At 40.3% G+C, this 19,033-nt stretch overlaps 1 protein-coding gene across 2 annotated transcripts; it reads left to right on the top strand.

The window, feature by feature from the left end:
* The first annotated feature begins 5,208 nt into the window (after window positions 1–5,208).
* On the top strand, window positions 5,209–18,195 carry LOC129125452 (receptor-interacting serine/threonine-protein kinase 2-like). 2 transcript variants are annotated; one of them, XM_054640894.2, is made up of 12 exons: window positions 5,209–5,348; window positions 7,531–7,696; window positions 8,533–8,686; window positions 8,885–9,040; window positions 9,167–9,315; window positions 11,123–11,172; window positions 12,255–12,416; window positions 12,749–12,834; window positions 14,297–14,365; window positions 14,653–14,812; window positions 15,692–15,844; window positions 17,218–18,195. In XM_054640894.2, the coding sequence occupies exons 2-12, from the start codon at window positions 7,545–7,547 to the stop codon at window positions 17,520–17,522; spliced, it is 1,596 nt and encodes a 531-aa protein (XP_054496869.2). In that variant the 5' UTR covers window positions 5,209–5,348; window positions 7,531–7,544; the 3' UTR covers window positions 17,523–18,195. The 2 variants fall into 2 exon arrangements, with proteins under 2 accessions (XP_054496869.2, XP_077040950.1); XM_077184835.1 differs by lacking the exon at window positions 14,297–14,365.
* Window positions 18,196–19,033: the final 838 nt, after the last annotated feature.

The following is a 19,033-nucleotide window of genomic DNA, read 5'->3' as shown; positions in this document are numbered from 1 at the left end:
CCAAATGAAAGCTGAATCTTAGCCTCTTGAGTACTGCAAGATCTGTTAAAAATACTTTTAATAATTTTGAACTGTATTGAAGTTCCATAAGCAGATTGTTTTTTGCATAAAAATACCTCCTTTCACTTTTTTAGTTGCTGTCTCTTCACATCACTCATGCTGGATTCTAGCCCAGGTAAAATTTTTAAGGTTGACAAAGGCTCTTTTGGTATGCAAAGGGTTATACAACTGGTGGTGGTAGAATCGTTGAGAAATCAAGGTAAATTTTCCACTTTTTCTATCCTCTGTTTTAGTTGGCTGCTTTCCACAGAAGAGAAGGAAATTCTCTTCTCTGGTTGGACTTAATTCCAGTTCAATATGCTAATGACCAAATTCAAAGAATTTATTTCACCATGAGCAGTGTTATCCTAGATGACTGAAAGCCCACTGATGTTTACTGCAGCCATTCAGAAGTCTTTCTTCCATGGCACTCCATTCAAGTGGCCTCCAAGCAGGCTTGATTACAGGAAATCAGTAGCAGTCTGTATGTTTCAGATGCTTTTAATTTACATGTTGTTGCAACTTTTACAAAAAACCCAAACTAACAAAAAAATCTCCAAGTGAACCCAAATCAGCCCTGCAACTAAAAAACATCATTTGGTTAAGGTCAGACTTTTAAAAAAATTGTTGTTGACAAATTGTGCCCAGATGTATATTTTCACACTCCAGATCTGCCAGGTAGAGAAAAGGCAACACTCAGAATCAAGCCAATTAAAATGTTGCCCACTTTCTACTGGAAAAATCCAGGAGACAGGCATGGCACTGGAAAATATATTCCTGTTGTGCTGTCCTAGAGGAAGGACTTCTTCTGGGGATTGGTGAATATGGCTGCAGTATTCCTCACCTGGGACAGGTATCCTTAGGGGAGCAAGGATAAGGGAGTGTTCCCCAAGCCTTTGCCTAGAAGAGCTTGGGTTTTGCTTGGTGTGTGTGAAGGCTTTGAAAGGTGCTCATTAAAGCCTCACCTCTGCCACACATTCACAGCAAGGTCACAAAATGCAGGCCTCTGACATTTCATGTTAGCTCACTAGAACTACTTATCTGCAGATAAGGTGCATAATTGACAGACCTGGAGGTTTAGCATTCCTCCACCCTGTCTTAACACTGTTTAGGAGACTGTGGTCCAAAACAGATCACAACTGTTTGGGATGAGGACCAGGGCACCTGTAACAAGTATGGTCCCCTAAGCTCTCTGCAGCCTGGGAGCTCTTCATCTTGTTCCAAATTACATGAATTACTGCATCATCCCTGTTTAGGATTTCACTGTATAAATAATTGGGTAATGAATCAATAAATGTCTTTGGTAGAATTTAACTAGCAGAGGTGCTTGGCACTACTCACTTTATGGAATTTGCCCAAGGCCAGAAGCTGTGCTAACTTTTGTTTAGTCATCTCATTGATGGCATAATGAATGTTGTGAATATTTCCCAAAATACCATGGTATGGGCATTTGAAGAAACAATTTTTTTAACAAAACAAAACAAAACAAAACAAAATAGAAAAGTAAGGCTCAGTTCATCTGCAAATCCATGAAATGGAAAAGGGACACCATATTTTTTTGTATCTTAAAGTATCCCATTACAGTGAGTGAGTATTGTGCCTGTTTGGAGTTCTGTCTTCCAGAGCAAGATGATTAAATCATTGGCTGCACTCATGCACGACAGCCCAGCTTTTATAAAACTGAACTACATAGCATTTGAATCCTGCACATCTAAAACCTACAGCATTTTAACATTGTCTTCTTTTAAGTCCTCCTGAAATAGATAAGATGCCAAAGAAAATAGGACCTTAGAACCTGCCTCTTTGCCACAAATTGTCCTGCCCAGATGCTCAACTGGAATAGCCAGATTGACAAATGATGCTGGGAACTCTTCTGAAATATCCAAGTGTAATGTTTACTGAATATGCATCAGAGGCTTTGGTATTTGGGTCATCTCAGTGCTTCAGTCTTCTGGACCTGTGTCATTCTTTCCTGTACACACTCACTCTATTTGTGCTTTGTCTTATGCCATGGCCCTTTAATGCTGCTGCTTGTAAAACCCTCATTTTGTTCTAAATTTGATTGTAACTGGGTCCACTTTTTGTGACTTTTATGAGGGGAAGACTTATAAACCACTTGTGTCTTAAACTGTTACTCTTTAGGTATATTATTATTCCTGGTTTCAGGATGCTAAGGTGCTGTTAAGAACACATTTATGTTCCCTATGAACTGTCTTAGCTTGTGAGTGAGTCGCAAAAATAAGTTTGCATTAAAAAAGCAAAAATTCAAGTTCTTCTTGCATTGTTATGGTTAGGCTTTAAAAGACCTTATATGGATACTTTGCAAAGTAAATAAATATGATGGTTTTTTAACTGCTCATTCTTTGACAATCTGAGGGTCAGTATTGTTTTTCTTCTGAACAGAATAAAAATGGTCTTGGTTTTTTTTTTTTAGATCCATTACTCTGCTGAAAGGCTTGTGCTGTCATTTAGCAGGAATGTACATGTAACATGTAAGAAGTAACCTAGAATTCCTCCTGCAGTCATAGTCAGATGCTCTCTGCCCAGCCCTCTGTGGTGGCTGGATTCACTCACTAGAAGGAATCCTGCAGGCACTCCCATATTGATCATTTCCAGTGCTGCTCTGCAGATTACCTTTCTGCTCATTGTTGTTTCCCCTTCCCTGTGGCTGGAAGTGCACTCAGTGGCATTTCCAGTGGAACTCAGTCTCCCCCTGTCCCTGGGAACAGCACACAGCCCCTGGGCACCCAGAGCTGCTGCTTTTGGCAGGAGTGTCCCCCCTCTCCAGCCTCTGGGTACTGAGCTGCCTGTATGGCAGGGAATGAGTGCTGGGCATGGGAGATGAGAATGATTCAATGTCTGTCTTACCCATTATCTTCTGCTGCAAGGTCTTATTCCAAGTATTTTACATTATTACAAGGAAAACCAAAATCCAAACAAAGTCAACAATTTACAGTCAAACTAAACTTTGGTTTTCCTAACTGTCTGATTTCTGCACAAGACATTTCTGCCTTGTGGGAGCCTATGGAGGATTTCCTTGCCTATTGTTTACAAGTGTTCATCTTATTGAACAAGCTTTAAATTTCTCTGGATAAATTATATTTAGGTAAAATACTGATTTTTTTTTAATTAACATATTCAGTTAATAATGATGTTTAATTAGCTCAGACCTGCACTACAAATTGGCCTGTAAATTTCTGCTTTCTTCACATATGGATTAAAATTAAGCTTTCTGGTTTTATACTAAGAGTTTTTTTAAGCTGAAAACAATAATCAAAAGGAGTAAACAAATATGGGATTGTTCCAGTACTCTGTTTCTCCTACTCTGTTTCCCCATCACATGATATTCTAAAAATACAGAAGTACCTAAAACTACTTTAGGTGTCAAAGAATTTCTGTAAAATTAAGTCTTTCAAATTTATCTACAAAGCTCCTCTGAAGAACTTGTTTGAATTAGCTGCATGGATTTTGAAGAGTTTGTGATTCTCCTGCAGCACAGTCTGAGCCAGGTAGACCAACACCTTATAAAGAGGAAAACATTTTTAATGCAATTTCCACAGAAGTATCGAATATGGACAAAAATTAATGTGATGTTGATAAATCAAGGCCAAGGGGAGGAGGATGCTGTGGTGCCAGCAACACAGCCTGACATGCTTCCAGCCTTCTCTAAGATTGTTACAGGCCACTTTTCTCACCTCTGCTGCTTCTGCTCCCTCATGCTAAATTTCCCTTCAGGAGGGGTGTGCTGGGCAGAGTTCCAGTGTCAGCAGAAGGACACTCTGAACTTCCCCCTCTTGGTGTGCTTCCTCTCAGCCACACAGCCCTGGCCACATGATTTTGTGCCATAAGGGACTTTCCTGTGATCACAGGAGGATGAGCTAACTGCTCCTTCCCTCCCTGGGGGAGAGGGAGGTTGGGATTTGATCCAAAACCAACAGAAGTCTGTGGACAGAATCTCATTGACTGACACTGGTTTTGAGTCAGACTCTATAAATAGAGAAATTTGCATGAAATGTGATCAGCTGAAACAACTGCTCTCTCCGAGTTTCCACCTTGCATCCAGCAGAACCATCAGCCTTCAGTGGGAATGTGTATACTAGGGACCTAGCAGGAACACAATTGGGCCCTCTAAAGTTTTCACACAATTAAAAGTACCCAGAACTTTGGTAACTTTTGTAATTTCCTAGCCCAGCCTCCTGCTCAAGGTAGGAGTGCTGGCAGTGCTGGGTCAGCTCAGCCATGGTTTTGTTTAGCTAAGCCCACAGGACCTTTGAAGGATGGAGGCTCTGAAACCTGAGTGGCCCATAAAGAACTGCATTCCTCACCTGGTGAATTTTTTTCTAGCATCTGCCTTGAACCTCTGAAGTTAAAACACCTGCCTATGCTGCTGGTGCTTATCTGCCACTATGGACAAGAATTTGTCTCTGTCCTCATAAATAGGTGGCTTTGAAAAGCTGTAGGACTCTGTGGTACCTCCTCAACAAGGCTCTGAGCCTCTTGGTGAGGAATGTGCCCCAGGGCCCCATCCTGGGAGCTGTGCATTGTGTCCTCCCCAGTTTGTCAACATTTTCTTTGAACTGAGGGCCCTAAAGCTGATTCCAGTATTTCAGCAGCAGCCTCACCATTTCTGGGCACTGAGGGACCATGACTTAATCTCACTTTCCTGACTGCATTTCTAATGCAGCCCAGCATGTAATTTTCTCCTTTTGTAATAAGAGCACGCTGCTGGCTCATGACCAGCTTGACTTTCACCCTAACCCCTACATCCTCTTTGGGAGGGCTGTTTGTCAGCCCATTGAACCTGACTTCTGTGTAACACAACATCACCCTGTGCCTGCCCAGCCTCCTACCAGAAACGCAGCATTTATCTCCTGTTTGAAGATCAACTTGGCTTAAAAAGTTTACAGGGTTTTTAAGTGGGTCAGCTTGACCCACTGCAGAGATCAGTATCAGCTGCACAGTCTGAGCACAGTTCCACATAATTCTGTATCTGGGCTGTATCCAATATGGTATTTTACATTGTTATATACCTTTCCCTCTTGGTATTCCTTGATGTGGAAGAAGCAGCTGTCCAACCTCTGTTTCTGTAATCGCTCTTATCTGCAGTCACTAAGGAGTTACAGTTTGTGTGTCTGACCAGGAAATGTGAAGTGTTTGCAGGCAGCCAATAAAGCAGAGATCAACAGCCCAGCTGACTCACCGGCAGGAAATCCCGAGCTGCTTTTGAATGCAGCTCAAAGCCGGCTTACACTTGGTGTCACCGCAGTTTCACTCCATCATTCCGTAGTTTTATGTTTGTATTTCCAGAGGTAAGTTGATTTTTATTTCCAGTTTTTTTTCCCTGAGACATCTGTATATTAATGTATTTTCTCCATAGTAAGGAAATGTCTTTGCTATGAATTAATTTTTAAAAATTACCTTATAATTAAGCAGGCTTTATAGCAGTCTTCTTCATGCCTCTGCCTGCACAGCTGGGCAAGGATGGCAAAGTTATCTGAGACTGTCAGTGTCTTACTAAAAAATAATGCAAACTGTTTCCTTGCATAGGTGACCTCTGGAATATCGATTTTGGGGGTTGATAATGAGATTTTTAATAGATATGGGAGAAAAAGCATTCAAAAGAGCAGAATTATTGAAAGAATGTCTTGGTACCTTGCAATACAAAGATGTAGAAACTCAGACACAGGGAAAATGGTGCTTAGCATGTCATGACATGGTTTGTAGCAATAAAGATTGAAGTGGTTTTTGTTTCAACTTTAAAAAATTGCCAGTTTTATTAGATTTTGCAAATCAAAAATAGGAGCTGATGATTAGCTTTAATTTTTATCTAAGTAGCCAGTTAGCAAGAGCTTAAAAAATGCTTATATTGTTACTTGATTCGATTTTAAATAAAAATAAATACTTTCAGGAATGGTTTAGGTGGTAAAACCATTATTTGGTATTCCTCGCACTATGGTTGGAGTTGAGTAAATTATTTTGGCTATTTAAATTATTATTTATTGCTGTATAGAATAAAAATGAGACATAATTTTGCTTCTGCCAGCATTTTTATAAACTCCTTTACATTCAGGATTGGTAGATTTGTGTGGTCTGTTTGCCACTTTACGGAATAAATTACTCATTTAGAAAATTATCTTCCTTCAGAGGGAACTTTTCAAATTTTATGAAACTGTCAGCCTCATCTCTTCTTTAAGGAAACTTCAGAGAAGCACCTAAGGCAGTTATTGCTTTCAAACTACAATAATCTAACAAAAAAGCAAAAAGTTCAACTGTGCTTCCCTACCAGAATCAAATATGGTTAAAGCTCAACTGGTAAATCAGCTGCTGCTTTTTGCATTTTGATTGTGGTTAGAGGCAAAACTGAGCTTATATTGTGAATGTTCCTGCAGCACAAGACTGAGATAAACCAACAATAAAATGTTCATTAACTAGAAGCAGGATCACAGGCAAATTTATCTTCACGTTTTTGTTTCTATTTTACTTGTGGAGAAAAAGTTATCTGGGCTTTGAGGCCTTCCACATCCCAGGAGCTCTTTTTGTAGAGCACACCTCAAAGGACACAATTCTCATTCAACAATCCTCCACAGCCAATTCAGTTCCCTCATTGTTTCCTTTTCTAGCCCTGATCTGCTGGACCCCAACGGGAGTATCCCAGCCTGAGGAGTTCTGACTCACTGGTCTGCAGTAATCCTTACCAGTGCCAGCTGGTTTATGCCATCTGTTATCTTAGATTGCCTGGTTTCCTCCTTCACCCCTCACTCACTTTTTGGCTATCTCCAGTCTAATGGAGCTCCACAGATGGAATTAGAAGGGTTGCTCATGCAGTAACACAGCGAGGCTTTGCAGAAGGTGTCTCTAATCTCTGTGTGTTGCCATGCCAAGGGTCTGAGAAGTGCAGCTGGCCCTGGAGAGGTCCTGCATAGACACTGCACTGCCCAAATTACTGGCAGCTACAAAGACACAACTCCATTTAGCAGAATTCTGACAGCTCACAACAGCAGGAAATGTGCCTTTTTCTTTGCTTTTGCATTTACATATGGTGTATTAAAGATGATATGCAAAAATGATGCAGAACATGCTGACATCCGTTATTGAATAATTGCCTTTTTTATGAGAAGTGGAGAAATTATTTGCCTGATATGCAACTGTAAGATGCTAGTTTGTTGTCTACATAATTCAGGATCAAGTTAAAATCACATTTCATATTATAAATACTGGTCTGCTATTTTAAAGGCATCAGATAGAAATAATGATGAGCAAATAATTAGCACCTTGCAGCTTCAGATGGCAAATTATGGTCCAGACACTCCTTTGCAATTAATGCATTTTTTCCTCTCTTTGTAAGGAAAGTCTGACACAGAGTGGTGAAAGGAAGGCTGTTGGATTTGTTATTTGGGAAGTAAGGGGTGGTGCAACTTTACTGTGCTTTGGTAATTGTGACAAAAAAAACTCTTAAAACTTTTTTCTTTTCTGCCACATTTTCCCCCCAAGCCAGCCATCAAGAAATGGCCAATCCCTTACCTGTGGTAGCCCAGGAGGATTTGGAGAGCTTTACCTTGACCAGGACAGGCTCAGGTTTTGCACTCAAAGCCTTTCATATTTCCTGGAACTCTCCCATCTCTGTGAAGCTGCTGACCAGCCAGGACACTACAGACAGGTATGGCTCTTATCTGCCCAACCCACCACACAGGTGGGCAGCACAGACCTGCAGGGCTGGCACCAGAACAAATCCTGGCAGATCCAGCATCACCTGATCCCTGAGCACATCTCCATCCCTAGAAATCCCCACCAGCCAAGAGGCAACTTGGAGGCAATTTTACTGAGAAACAAGCTCTATTGTTTTTTACAGTTTTTTGTGAAGTAAAGCTTAATCCTGAAGTCAATAATTAATCTACTGGAACAATGTCTACAACCCTGGATCAGTAATACCAGTATGATAAGGTGCTATTTTTCTAGAGGTCCCTGAAGAGACCTCAGTTGAATTTAATCTAAACCAGCATGCACAGATGAGAGCAGGGGAAATGGGAGGAGGGAAGAATGACCAGGGTTACAAAGCAGTGAGATGTGCATGGAAACACATGATGGAAACACATTATGGAAACACATCATCTCCTTGCAAAAGGGATGTCACTAATAGCAAAAGAATACAAGTTATTTGGAACAGTAAAGGTAAATCTTTGTTTTCTTCCTAGCATTTCATATTCTCCAGCTTTTTCCTGACTTCACACTTCAATCCTGCTTCAAGCTGGGCTCTTATGTTCACATTAAAGCATTCAGAGGTCCTTCATTCTATATTAGAAAAAATACACTACACTATGACTGCTTCATGTTCTTACAGTTGTTTGGAAGATTATATGATATTGGGCTTATTGGTAAAATAATACTAGCTCCTGCTCAACCATAGGGTTCTCTCTCATTCCCACATCCTACACTCTCATCTCCTGCTGAAGTTCCCTTCACTCTAACCTGCCTCTGGCTTGATTTTTTTTACAGGGAGTGGGAGTTGCTACTTCAGGACATAGCAAGTGTCAGACACTATGAGTCTGAACGTCTCCTGCCTTTCCTTGGGATTTACCAGTGCCATGGACTTGTGGGGATAGTGACTGAATGGATGAACAATGGATCCCTCCACTCCCTTGTCCATGAGGTAGATAAAAGATGTCATCTTTGAGGTGATAAAATTACAAGATCAAAGAACAATCAGCATGTGAATTATGGACAGTAGTCACAATCTGTTCTTCAGTTTCTGTGTTGTGCTTCTGTATTGTGGTTCTGTTTGTTGTCAAAAGAAAATGGGAATAGCAACAACTTCACAGTACCAAAACCTGTATTTTGTGTTACTTAGCATCAACTGTACCCAGATGTTCCCTTTCCCTTACTCATAAGGATCCTGTCAGATGTGGCTGAAGGCCTGCAGCATCTTCACAGCCTCGAACCTGCCCTCTGCCACTGCAGCCTGAAACCTTCCAATGTGCTTTTGGATGTGCAGTACAGAGCCAAGGTAGGAGCTTCTACTTTTAGTCCATTAACATAAAATATTATTGCATATCTTGATGTTAATAGTCAACATTTGATATTAAGACTTGTTTTATTGTTACTAAAATTACTTTTGCTTGCATTTCCGTAGATATCAGATTATGGCCTAACCAACTGGAGGAAACAGCAGCTGAGGTCAGACCTGCAGAACTGCCAGCAGAGAAACTGCCAGGATTTAGTGTATCTTCCTCCTGAAATACTTGAAGGAGGCCTCCCTTCCCAGGAAGGTGATATTTACAGGTGAATGGAGTCTCTAAGGGCATGTCATACCTAGTCCATGCTGCACTCTACAATGCTGCCAAAACTCTTCAAAGACATGACAGTAAAAATGCCAGACATATGCAGTAGGATAGTATGGCATGAGGCCAATTACAGCAGTGAATTAGATTTTAAATTCCCATATTTGGTGAATCAGATACCAAGGTTAACAACTGTTCCCAAAGTCAGTCATATAAATATTTATATAATGGACCTAAATGTTTTAAAAGTGAAAAGCTGCCAAAACTTTCAGATATATTTAGAAGCCTCATAACTGCTTCATATAGTTTATAAGTGTGATCTGTTGCTGGCTTTAGTTTCAGAAAGAATTGTTTATGCCTAGATCAGGCCCAGGTAAAAATAAGACCTTTCCCTCAATAGTGTCCTATTTAAGATCCTGTGGAATCTCTGCTGGGATAAGTTACTGAGCCACTGAAGCACCTGTACTTTTTAACAAAGTGATTTTTACTAAGGAGAAAGATTACTCACTGCCACTTTTGGGTATGTTACATCCATTGTGGCTGCCTCAATAAATGAGAGAGGACCTCCAGGTGCCACTGGTCTGGATGGTCTGGATGGACACACAGCATCATGACCAGCACACAGAGCTGTGGATTAATATTTTAAATAACTTTTAAGGAGACCACTCTTCTGATTTCTGAGCTTTTGTGAAACCTATAAATTTAAACTCCTGCTTTATTGTCATAGAGGCAGGCTCTAAGATAAGTCAAATAATGCATACACTTGAGGAGTCCTTTAAATGATGTGACTAACCTCATGTTGTTCACAAACACAAGTTCTGCACAGGAAGAGTGGAGGTTTACTTTCAGGTAGCATAATTAATTTTCCAAAATTGCATTCATATATATAATTTAATGTATACATGTATTATATAATACATTATATAATAATATGCTGAGATGTGACTCAGATGCATGAGATTTGTGTGCATCTAAACAGTGATGCAACAGAGAAAGCACAAATCTGTCATACATGAAATACAAAGTACATTTAAGTTACCTGTATGTTCACATTACATGAATACTTTACAGATTTTTATGTGAAAGTAAGGCAAAAGACGAGGCTCTTTTAACTACTGCAATCACTACAGCAAGATATATAAATAAATAGATATGTTTATCCTAGAAATCTTCCCCTTTTGATTGCTTTGCTTCTGACTTACCTGTAGACTGTTTTTTCTCATCCAGCAGCCTCCTCTTTTCTGCCTCTGATCTTTGATCTTTTTGTTAAACCACTGTATTTTATAGCATCTGAGTTGTGGGTTATATGCATAGATCTATGATCCCACTGCAATTACTCCTAGGATGCTGGAAATGGAAAAAGGTATTTGGAGCCCCATCAAAATTTGCTGAAGAAAATAGAAACATAGTGCATCAGAACCAAGTTTTTGTACATTAACTGATTTGCTTGTTGGTACCTGCTGAAAAGTGCAGTTGATACTGAAATTACCTGAAAACAAAGCAATCATGATAGAGAAGGGAGAACAGAAGCTTCCAAAATTTACAAGATCAAATGGAGATAAGGCAGTAACCTGAAATGTAATTCTAATTGAACCTATATTTAAGCAATAAAACCCCCTTAACTTGATGATTTTATAAGAGCAACTCAATTGAGAACTGAAAAAAGGTCTCATTGAATTAGAAAAGACTTGGATAGACTTTGTCTTGAAAAACTCCTTTCTCTTAAAGCAATAAACTTGCTTTTGAAACTGAGAATACAGATTGCAAACTAATGAATGGTCTTTCACTGTTTTGTTGGTTTTTTTCAGTTTTGGAATCCTGTGCTGGGAGAGCCTCAGCAGACAGAAACCCTTTGAAGGTATTTATTTTTCATGTCAGACTTTGTGCTGTCCACAAATTCCCTTATTGTAGTGAAATTTTGATAAAAACACCATCTTTTCAGAGGTCCCTTTGCCTTCTCTTACTGTTACAGCACAAAGCTCCACATTAGAGGATGTAAATATTACAATTCCTCACTAAACCCTATATGTTTCCAAAGAAGCTGCTCTTTCTGAAGGGAAAAGGCAGAGCTTCTTCCCCCACTAGTATCATCAACCTGTGCTTGCTGAAGCACTGCCACTGAGTTGGGTTTTCCATGGACCATCAGTGAGAAGGAATATCACTTCATATTTGTCAGCTGGAATTTTAAAATCAGTGACAAGTTGCTACTTGAATGAGCATAATACTCATTTTTACAGCTGCTGTGAGTTTCAAATACCAATCCAGAAATGTCAGTTCATGATGAATTATCTCAAGGAAGCAGGGAATCTTACTTTCTTAGATGAAAGTGTGAGCAGTTTTAGAGAACTTAGTTTTGCAAAGCACAGTATAACAATTGTCAGTGTCTAGGATCAATCCCTGTTTCATGGAAGTGGAGATCAGTAAGGGCTTCTTTGCTATGGGCTTCATTCTGCATGGCAAAACTGATTGAAGGACTCCTGGATTTTACTGAGGACCTTCAAAAAATACTGCATGGAATAACATCTAAATACCCATTCAGCTTATGGCTGCCATCTTGAGGCTGCTCAAAGTAGATTTCTTTTTTTAACAGTTATTTTGTTCTATTCTTGTAATGCAAGTGTAAGGCTTTATATAAAACTCTGCTTAAAATAATAGCATGTATTCCTGAGGAATCTGTGCATGTAGTTTACAGTACAAGTTTACATAACCATTTGTGACTCAGTATTGGACAGAGTTCTTCATCCTGAAAGATGAAGTCCTGTTGCAATAAGCAGCTATAGCTGATGCTAAAGGCAAGCATATCTACTTACAAGAGCATTAATCTATTTTTCCTTTTAAAAAAGCATCTTTGTTTTAAAATATACAATATGCCTTACATTGGATGTCATTTTAAGAGGTCTTTAATATTTTTTGGCAGTTACATTTTCTTTTCAATTGCAGGTCAAGGAACCCTGCTTGATGTTTTGAGAGGAATCTGCAGCAGTTTGCGGCCAGGCATTTCAGAAAAGTTCATACCAAGCAATTTGCCTGAGAGGAACAGACTGCTGCACCTCATTGCTCTGTGCTGGCATCAAGAACCAGATTATAGACCACATCCTGCAGGTAACATTCAGGATTTCCTTCTGTGCAGGAGACAGTCTTTATAGGAACATTGCTTTAGCACTCTGAACAGCTGAAGTGAAAGTGGTCTTTAGATCATCTTTGATGTTTCCTCTAACTGAAGCTTCCTACCAGAAGTTGACTTATTTGTCTCCAAAATTTTGTTTACTGTAAAGTAAAGTATGAGGTGGTAGTTGTATTAGAGGAAACTAATTTCCTCTATTTAATCCATTTTCTCAATATAATAATAAAGTTAGTTGCAATATGATGATGCCTAAATGTATACATGCTTTCATACACAATGTGGTATTTAAAATGATTTATTACCCCTGCAGAATGTGTACACCTTCTAAATGGAGTTTTGACTAGTATAAATAAGGAGGTAATTTCTGCAGCAATCTACAATTTGATGGATGCAAAGGTCAGTGCAGAATTTCTTGTTCTCCTACAACATTACTTGATTCATTCAATATCAATCTTTCTGACCCAAAACCAGTGAAGGTTTTGTCTTGTTTTACTGGTCATGCCAGAGAGCTGGAGAGTGCCCTTTGGCACTTCAGGTTCATTCAGAAATTGTAGAATATATATTGTGATGTTCTTTCCAATATTAGTCAATTGCTTCTTGCTATTTGAAAAATACAATTCTTTCTAGTCACCACCTGGAGTCAGACTGGCAAACCCATGTGAGTGAGAGCAAACATCAGCTCAAGTACTGCAGATTAGGACTAAAACCAAGGACAGTTTTTTTGTATTACTGGTTAGAAAGCATTTAGTTCAAAACCTGAGCAGCATTGGTACCTGGAGCAGTATCAGTAACAGCACTGCTCTGCACCCTTCAGTGCTTCTCAACTGCCAGGCTTCCAGGCCAAGGCACTGCTCATGCCAGGGTCTCAGGGCTCTGCAATTCCAGAGGAGGGGATGGAGAACAGCCAAGGACCGAGGGATGGAGGTAACTCCATATCTGCTTACACTGCCATGGGAGCTCTGGCACAAATGGGACTGCCACAAGCAGAGCTTCATCCTAGCTGGTAACATAGGCACTGGGGGAAAACACTGATGTGTTTTGGCTCTTGGACAAGGACTCTGACTCTAGCTGGAGTTACACAACCCATGCTGTGTTGTTGGTTTCATTACTGTGTGTTGTGTATGTTGATGCATGCAGGATTGTTGCAATCAGATTCTGGGCTTATAGAACAGCCTTGATCAATGTTTTAATAGGTGGCATAGTTAGAGTCAAAGTAATTTTTACTACTGTTGAAGTTTATTTAAGATTTTACTGCCAAATATTCCATAATTTAATGTTTCAATCTCCCTAGAGCAAGGTTTTATTTTTTAATATTTTAGATTGTGAAGATTTATTTTATTAGCGGGCATCATTTCTTGTTGAAACAACTGAACTGATAAGTCAAAAATTACTCTGAAAATGATACTGAAGTTTCTGGGAAATTGATTCACAACTGTTGAAGTATAAAATCTAACAAAATAGTTTAACAGATCTACTGTGGATGTACAAATTGGAAAAAAATTTACAAGTATTGACACATCCTTACTGCAGACAGTTTGGCACACTGAACACAGGATGGCCATGCTGTTTGGCTACTTAAAGACAAACAAACATGTTCTAGCTAGCCCAGTCTGTCTCAATAAAAGCTTATGATTCAACACTGGATTTTAAATAAATGTGAAACACTGGAAAGAGTAACAGGGTAGAATTTTGTCAGATTCCATGCCCATTCACTCTGTGCTGCTCAATGGGTGTCCCTAGCAGTGTAATACATGTTGCCAGTAGAAGTTATGTTACTATGAGCTGTTGCTCCTGACAGCTGTGAATGGCACAAACCACATCTGCACTTGCTGCAGTTACTGTGGCTTTCTTCTTCCAGGAGAGAGCGCTTAACGCGTGCAAAGGCTCAGAGACCTTCACCCTGCCAAGAGGCACCTGCAATTCACAGGTGAGTTCGTGGCACAGGAGTCTCCAGAGTATTTCATCAGCTGCTTATTCCTCCTAACAGCCCTGACACTGTGCAATGCAAACACTTGGACAAAATGTTCCTGGCCAGGGAGACTCCATCCAACAAACCCCACTGCTTCACCTTGTTCCAGGCAGCTCACGCTGACATTGCTCTTGCAAAAACAACCTCCTCCTCTTAGGGTTTGTTTTGAACCTCTCCTGTTTAGAAAAGGTTTTGGAACAAAAGTTGCCAGGAAGATAACTCTTCTCTATTTTGATGTCTTTCAGATCATCTGTCCACAAAAAGGCAACCGCTTAATCAGCAAGAAAATTCCTCTTGCAGTGCCAAGCTTGTCAACTGTTCTACCTGATAGCAGTGCAAATACAGCAGGAAGAGATAATATTGAGATGGGTGTGTCAAATACTACCCCACAGAATGCAACCAAAGGTCACTGTCTTGAATTATATTCAGCTGCAGCTGTTACAATAAAAAGACAAACATTACTAGTTGTTTCATATAGAAATGTAATTGTTCATGTAAAATTGTCGCTTCTCAGAGTAAAGCTGTGCTCTCTACTGGTATCATCTGAAGCATGAGTTCACTGCAGGAACTCCAGAGACCACAAAGCTTTCCACTTAGATGTATAGATAAAAAAAAAAAAAAAAAAAGTACTAATTTTTTTAGAATACTGAGCTGTAAATGTAGAGCTGCCTTTCTCTCACACATCAAATATTGCCTGTTGCTTTTGAGGGAACAAGTCCTTTCTGGGAATCAGGCTGCTTTGTGCCACCAGGAATAACTGCTTTTTTGTAATCTGCTAAGAAATTGAGATATCTTTAAAACTTTTATCTTATCTGGAGATATTTTTAAAAGGCAATGTTGCCAGGAACATATGAATAATTCCTGATAATCACTGTTCCAATATGGATAACTTTATTTGCCTTTCCAATGTGGATTTCTCCTGTTTAAATTTGTGTCAAGAAGAGAGAGCCTGTATTTCTCATGCCTTCAGGTACAAAACCTGAGACATCAGAAGTGAATTCATCTGTAGCAACATCTGCATTTCCAAGCACTTCATGGACAGACTTATGGACAGAATAAAATGTTCCATAACTTCAATAACAAGTTCCCACAGACAGAAAAGCCAAATGTGTGTAGCAATAAATGCCAAAGTTTTCCTAGGAATAATGATGTATTAACAAGAGCCAAAGTAATCTCAAGTCAGTCTTCAGTTCCTGTCTCCTGTAGTGGCTGACTGTAAAACATGTGTAATGTTTTCTTGTTCAATTCAAAGATCTAATCTTGCTCATCTTCACCTTTTTCTAGATCACCCAGGCTCTGAGAGAAGAAAACCAAGCTCCTTTTGCACAAATCCTTCATCTGGTTCAACTGCAGGCAAAGAGAGCAGTCAGCATAACTCCCCAGCACTGGCTCTTCAGCACAGACCACAACCAATGCACCGGGGACAAGCAGTGACAGGTAAGGCACCATTGCCACTTTGAGCTGGCAGTACTCACCTTGGCCAGGTCTCAGTGATTAAATTGTTTCAAACTTGGAGGAAACATTGGAGAAACATTTAGATATTTCTAAATTTTGTGCACATTTTCAGGTATTCAGAGTAATACCTGATTCTAACTTGATACAAATGTCTCTCTGTGTACAGCTGCTCCTCTGTTCTCAGAAGTTCAGGCACTGACCACTGAGAACATTGGCTTATTTTATTTTAGGACCACAGTGAGGCTGAGAATGGTTCTGAAAAGACCATGATAAAAATACAAAAACCACAGCACACATTAATGTGAAATACATTAGTTGTTTAGGTCTGAAATATTCTTTTGCAATCATAAGCTGTGTATTGCCTACCTCTGCAAAAGCAGCTATTGACTACAGAAACAGGTGATAGGGATTAGATTAGATAGGGATAGATTTCTTCATCCCCTCACATCATCTTGGATCTTCCTGCAGAACAGAGGCAGAAAGGGTCAGCTTTTAATTTGTGAAGACTCTTTGCCTGTGGGTGAAGCTTTGTGAGGTTTTTATGCTAACTTTTTGCAAACTGGCCTATAACAATTCTCAGCCTAGGCTGGCTGTCCTTCTCCATGGCAATTTACTTGAGTGATAACATAATTTCTGGATAAATCAACAGACTAGACCATGCAGGAAAAGTTCATCACAGAAGTCTCCTAGCAACACTCAGAAATCAGAATGACAGAAGCATGCTCTCCAAAGCAACACAACTTTTGGTTATTAATTTTCTCTTGGTGTATGGTATTTACAGTACACTAAAAACCCTAATTTCAGCACTAGATATTCTAATCACCCCATGAAAAGAGGCAGAACCCAAAGCTCTCAACCATTTTATCAAGAGTATTGCTTTTGGTATTAGTTTGGCTTTTACCTAGTTTGGCTTTTTCCTAGTTTCACATTACATGTTTCAAACTCTCCTGCTACCCTGAAGTACCTGTTACCTGTCCTTCTACCTTTATAGGAGAAAGTTTTCTCATCTGTGTCCAGCCAAGGTGCTTTGCATGAAGTTAAATACAGATGAATAGGGCATGACCTGAAAATATTCTCCCCTCACACCATCTGAGCACCCAGAGGTTTAGAAACACTTATTTGCTGTAATCTGGTCTTTGTGACCATGAGTTCAAACATGAGATGAAAATACTTTTGGACTAGTTGCAAACATAGACTGCAAACAAACTAACTCCTCTTCCTTCCTTCTTCTACTCCCTCCTCTTCTTCTTCCTCTGCTGAGTTTGTATTTCTGGTGTCGACGCTATCACTTGCTAACAATTTCTGTATGAAAAAAGCACTTGGTTTATCTCATTTTGTTTTCCTTTTCACTCAAGGTCCTTGCAGCAAAGGCAACTGCTGTCAAATCCTCGCCTGCCAGAGGCAGAGCATCCTGAGCTGCATGACAGAAGGGCTCCTGAACCACGTGCTGGACGTGCTGCGCTCGCAGCAGGCCCTGTCCCGCACCGACTACGAGAGCATCAGCGCCCGCCCCACGGTGACCGCCCGCGCCCGGGCCCTGCTGGACACCTGCCTCTGCCTCGGGGAGAGGGCAGCACAAGCTGCGCTCACTGCGCTGTCAGTGAACAAATCCAGTCCTCTGGGACAAGTCATTCATGCCCAGGCTGTCCTGCCAAGGTAAACAGGCTGCTGTTGTGACTGGTTTTTTTTCATGGTCTGATATATGTATCTGAGCTCTGGTAATTTGTGATGGCAAAGATTCGCGTTGGTGTCTCACAACCCCTGGACCAAAGGCAATTCTTCCTACAGCTCATTATTTGAGTACTGTAGTGGAAAAAGCTAACTGGATTAAAAGGTCGAGTCAACTGCTGCCAACAGAAATTACCAAGAGTGGTATAACAAATGCTGATTTGGATCTCAGAGATGGGAAAAGTGCAATATGTGCCAGAGCAAACAGAGTTCAAGTGAGATGGCACCTTATTTCCTTGATTTTTTTCTTTAGAAGCGAGGAAAATGAAACATGACTTTTTGGAGGTCACAGTATGGAAGAAGGATTATTTATAAATACTTCCAAATAAAGATAATGAATAACAGAATACTGGATGAGGAGAAAAAAATTGACTGTCTTTCACTGCACTCATATCTGAGCCAGCTGTTACAGAGAAAGGCATCAGAGAATCAAGAAATATTTCTCCAGTATGGCCTTAAGTAAGACTTGGAAGTTTTATATTATGCATATAAATTACTTAATTTTCCTCACAAATGGTCATATGAAAATGTAGCAGTACTTACATCTGTACTTCAGAGATGTGGGACTTGGAGTATTCATTAAATGGAGAAATTTTAACACTTTACATCCCTGTATCTCTCTAATCATGTCTGCAGCTCAAATGTAAAATTAAACCAGGCAGAAGAGGTGCCTGGTTTAATCAAAAGCTGGTCATTCTGAATGGTGGTTCTGCTGAACTGTGGTCATGGTTGTGCTCTAATGGGGACAGCCTGGGAACACTGGGAGGTTTTGTAGCTCTGGCCCCCATGGTCACAGATGCTTTGGAGTGTCCTGCTGCTGCTTGAACTCATCCTCAGGTCATGGACCCTTTGACTTGAGTTCACATGGAGTTCCAGTCTGTGCAGTGCAGCAGCACAGAAACACTGCTGTTATCAGAATGTTCCCAGGCACAGGAAGATAAATGGTACAACAGGCAGTGAAAACAACAGCCCAGCTACTAACAAGCACCAGACTCATGTACAGAAGGCAAACAAGTGCCATGGCAAGCACAGGAGTCTGTCAACAGATCAACTGCAACAGCAGCTACAAATGTGATCCAGCACATTCCAGTAAAATCCATTGTTACCTTGAGCCCTTCAAGCCTCACATTGGATGCTGAAAAGAACATTTGTCCCAGCAGACAACTATGCTACACAACAGTAAAGTGTGAAAAGGTGTTCGTTGAGAGCCAGACAATTTATCAGGTAAAGCAAAAGCTGCACACAAGCAAAGGAAAATGTGGGATTAATTCACCACTCGCCAAGGGCAGGCAGGTGTCCAGCCATCTCCAGGAAAGCAGAGCTCCATCCCATGAAATGGTTCCTTAAGAAGACAAATATCATCACTCCAAACATCCTCCCCATCCTCCTTCCCTAGCTGAGCGTGATGCCACGTGGTCTGGAGCATCCCTCTGGCCAGCTGTG

This window comes from Agelaius phoeniceus, chromosome 12 (assembly GCF_051311805.1).
Source record: "Agelaius phoeniceus isolate bAgePho1 chromosome 12, bAgePho1.hap1, whole genome shotgun sequence".
Taxonomy (NCBI): Eukaryota; Metazoa; Chordata; class Aves; order Passeriformes; family Icteridae; genus Agelaius; species Agelaius phoeniceus.
This window is presented reverse-complemented; position numbering and strand designations above follow the sequence as displayed.